Genomic DNA, 2,792 nt, shown 5'->3' with positions numbered 1-2,792 from the left:
CACATGTCTCTCTGTCTCACCTGTCTGTCTGTCTCACCTGTCTGTCTCTCTGTACACCTGTCTGTCTGTCTCACCTTTCCGTCTCACCTGTCTGTCTCTCTGTACACCTGTCTCTCTGTCTCACATGTCTCTCTGTCTCACCTGTCTGTCTGTCTCACCTGTCTGTCTCTCTGTACACCTGTCTGTCTGTCTCACCTTTCCGTCTCACCTGTCTGTCTCTCTGTACACCTGTCTCTCTGTCTCACATGTCTCTCTGTCTCACCTGTCTGTCTGTCTCACCTGTCTGTCTCTCTGTACACCTGTCTGTCTGTCTCACCTTTCCGTCTCACCTGTCTGTCTCTCTGTACACCTGTCTCTCTGTCTCACATGTCTCTCTGTCTCACCTGTCTGTCTGTCTCACCTGTCTGTCTCTCTGTACACCTGTCTGTCTGTCTCACCTTTCCGTCTCACCTGTCTGTCTCTCTGTACACCTGTCTCTCTGTCTCACATGTCTCTCTGTCTCACCTGTCTGTCTGTCTCACCTGTCTGTCTCTCTGTACACCTGTCTGTCTGTCTCACCTTTCCGTCTCACCTGTCTGTCTCTCTGTACACCTGTCTCTCTGTCTCACATGTCTCTCTGTCTCACCTGTCTGTCTGTCTCACCTGTCTGTCTCTCTGTACACCTGTCTGTCTGTCTCACCTTTCCGTCTCACCTGTCTGTCTCTCTGTACACCTGTCTCTCTGTCTCACATGTCTCTCTGTCTCACCTGTCTGTCTGTCTCACCTGTCTGTCTCTCTGTACACCTGTCTGTCTGTCTCACCTTTCCGTCTCACCTGTCTGTCTCTCTGTACACCTGTCTCTCTGTCTCACCTGTCTGTCTGTCTCACCTGTCTGTCTCAACTGTCTCGTCTGACTGTCTCACCTGTCTGTCTCAACTGTCTCACCTGTCTGTCTCAACTGTCACACCTGTCTGTCTCTCTGTACACCTGTCTGTCTCTCTGTACACCTGTCTGTCTGTCTCACCTGTCTGTCTCACCTGTCTGTCTCTCTGTACACCTGTCTGTCTGTCTCACCTGTCTGTCTCACCTGTCTGTCTCTCTGTACACATGTCTGTCTCTCTGTACACATGTCTGTCTGTCTCACCTGTCTGTCTCTCTGTACACATGTCTGTCTCTCTGTACACATGTCTGTCTGTCTCACCTGTCTGTCTCTCTGTACACATGTCTGTCTCTCTGTCTCACCTGTCTGTCTCTCTGTCTCACCTGTCTGTCTCAACTGTCTCACCTGTCTGTCTCAACTGTCTGTCTGTCTCACCTGTCTGTCTCAACTGTCTCGTCTGTCTCAACTGTCTCACCTGTCTGTCTCTCTGTACACATGTCTGTCTCTCTGTACACATGTCTGTCTCTCTGTCTCACCTGTCTGTCTCTCTGTACACCTGTCTGTCTGTCTCACCTGTCTGTCTCAACTGTCTCGTCTGTCTGTCTCACCTGTCTGTCTCTCTGTCTCACCTGTCTGTCTCTCTGTACACATGTCTGTCTCTCTGTCTCACCTGTCTGTCTCTCTGTACACCTGTCTGTCTCTCTGTTCACCTGTCTCTCTGTACACCTGTCTGTCTCTCTGTACACCTGTCTGTCTCTCTGTTCACCTGTCTGTCTCTCTGTACACATGTCTGTCTCTCTGTACACATGTCTGTCTCTCTGTACACCTGTCTGTCTGTCTCACCTGTCTGTCTCTCTGTACACCTGTCTGTCTCTCTGTACACCTGTCTGTCTCTCTGTACACATGTCTGTCTCGTCTTACCTGTCTGTCTCGTTACAGACCGTCCTTCACAGACAGGAAGCGTCTTGGTTTGGACAGGAAGCGTCCCGGCAGCTCCAGGTAAGGCGTTACCGTCTCTCTCTCTGGGCGTCCCACATAGACTTGAAACAGAGTTAAGATGGCCGACACTCTGTTCTGTCCGCAGGTTCAAGAAGAAGTGAGAGCCAAGATAACTGCCTGGAACTGCAGTGTCGTCCAGCAGGAAACGTCCTCATGGTCTTGTTTTCAATCTGTAAATCTGTTCTAGTTGTTTTGCTCTTTAAAGAAGTTATATAAATAAAGTTGCAGTCTGTTTGAAAAACTTCGTGTAGTTTCTTTCTTCAGCCTGAGTAATAAATAATGACTAATAAATATGGCCAGATTTCTAGAAATGAGAGCTGCTCCTTCCCAAGTGGGATGGATGCCGTCTCTCCGAATCAGACCAGGTCTTCCCCAGAAAGTCTGCCAATGATCTACAAAGCCCACATCGTTTGCTGGACACCACCTCGACAACCAGCGGCGGAATGACGACATGCGGCTATACATGTCATCACTGGTCAGATTTGGCAGGGGTCCAGAGAAAACTACGGCGTCCGACATTGTTTTTGCATATGTACACACCGACTTCCCTTTTAAAGATGCTGTAACCTCGGCTTTGTCTAAAGAGGTAGCAACAGTAGATATCGAGGAAACACAACCAATGCTGCAACATGTCCTCATACCTACACGACAAAAGAGGTCCATTGTCAGTTGTCCCAAAACCACATAAGTTGAAGGGACAGGCGTACCGGACCCTTAACAATGTGCCATAAATCACATGAAGTGAGTCACCTGACTTGAGTCACATGAGGTTAAACGCGTGGGTAACCTTTGTGAAGCAGTCATCCTTTGGTTGGGTTCAGGCAACAAAACCACTGGGTTAGGTTTAGGAAAAGGGTTGGGCTAAAAATAAGCAAGTAAATGAGTGCAAATGACACATTTCAGAGTCCAGAGACGAGCTGCTCTCTTTTTCAAA

The 2,792-nt window shown here is 48.8% G+C and overlaps 1 protein-coding gene across 2 annotated transcripts in view; it reads left to right on the top strand.

Annotated features, from left to right (window-relative positions):
- Positions 1-2,099, top strand: part of ddx27 (DEAD (Asp-Glu-Ala-Asp) box polypeptide 27) — a 17,473-nt gene extending 15,374 nt beyond the window's left edge. For both annotated transcript variants that reach the window (XM_046028813.1, XM_046028812.1), the window contains exons 20-21: positions 1,799-1,858; positions 1,944-2,099. In XM_046028813.1, coding sequence (XP_045884769.1) covers positions 1,799-1,858; positions 1,944-1,959 — 76 coding nt within the window. In that variant the 3' untranslated portion in view covers positions 1,960-2,099. The remainder of the gene's footprint in view (positions 1-1,798; positions 1,859-1,943) is intronic.
- The last annotated feature ends 693 nt before the right edge of the window (positions 2,100-2,792 follow it).

Source organism: Micropterus dolomieu, linkage group LG18, assembly GCF_021292245.1.
Source record: "Micropterus dolomieu isolate WLL.071019.BEF.003 ecotype Adirondacks linkage group LG18, ASM2129224v1, whole genome shotgun sequence".
In the NCBI taxonomy this organism is placed as follows: domain Eukaryota; kingdom Metazoa; phylum Chordata; class Actinopteri; order Centrarchiformes; family Centrarchidae; genus Micropterus; species Micropterus dolomieu.
The sequence above is the reverse complement of the archived record's forward strand: the minus strand, read 5'-3'. Positions and strand labels throughout refer to the sequence as shown.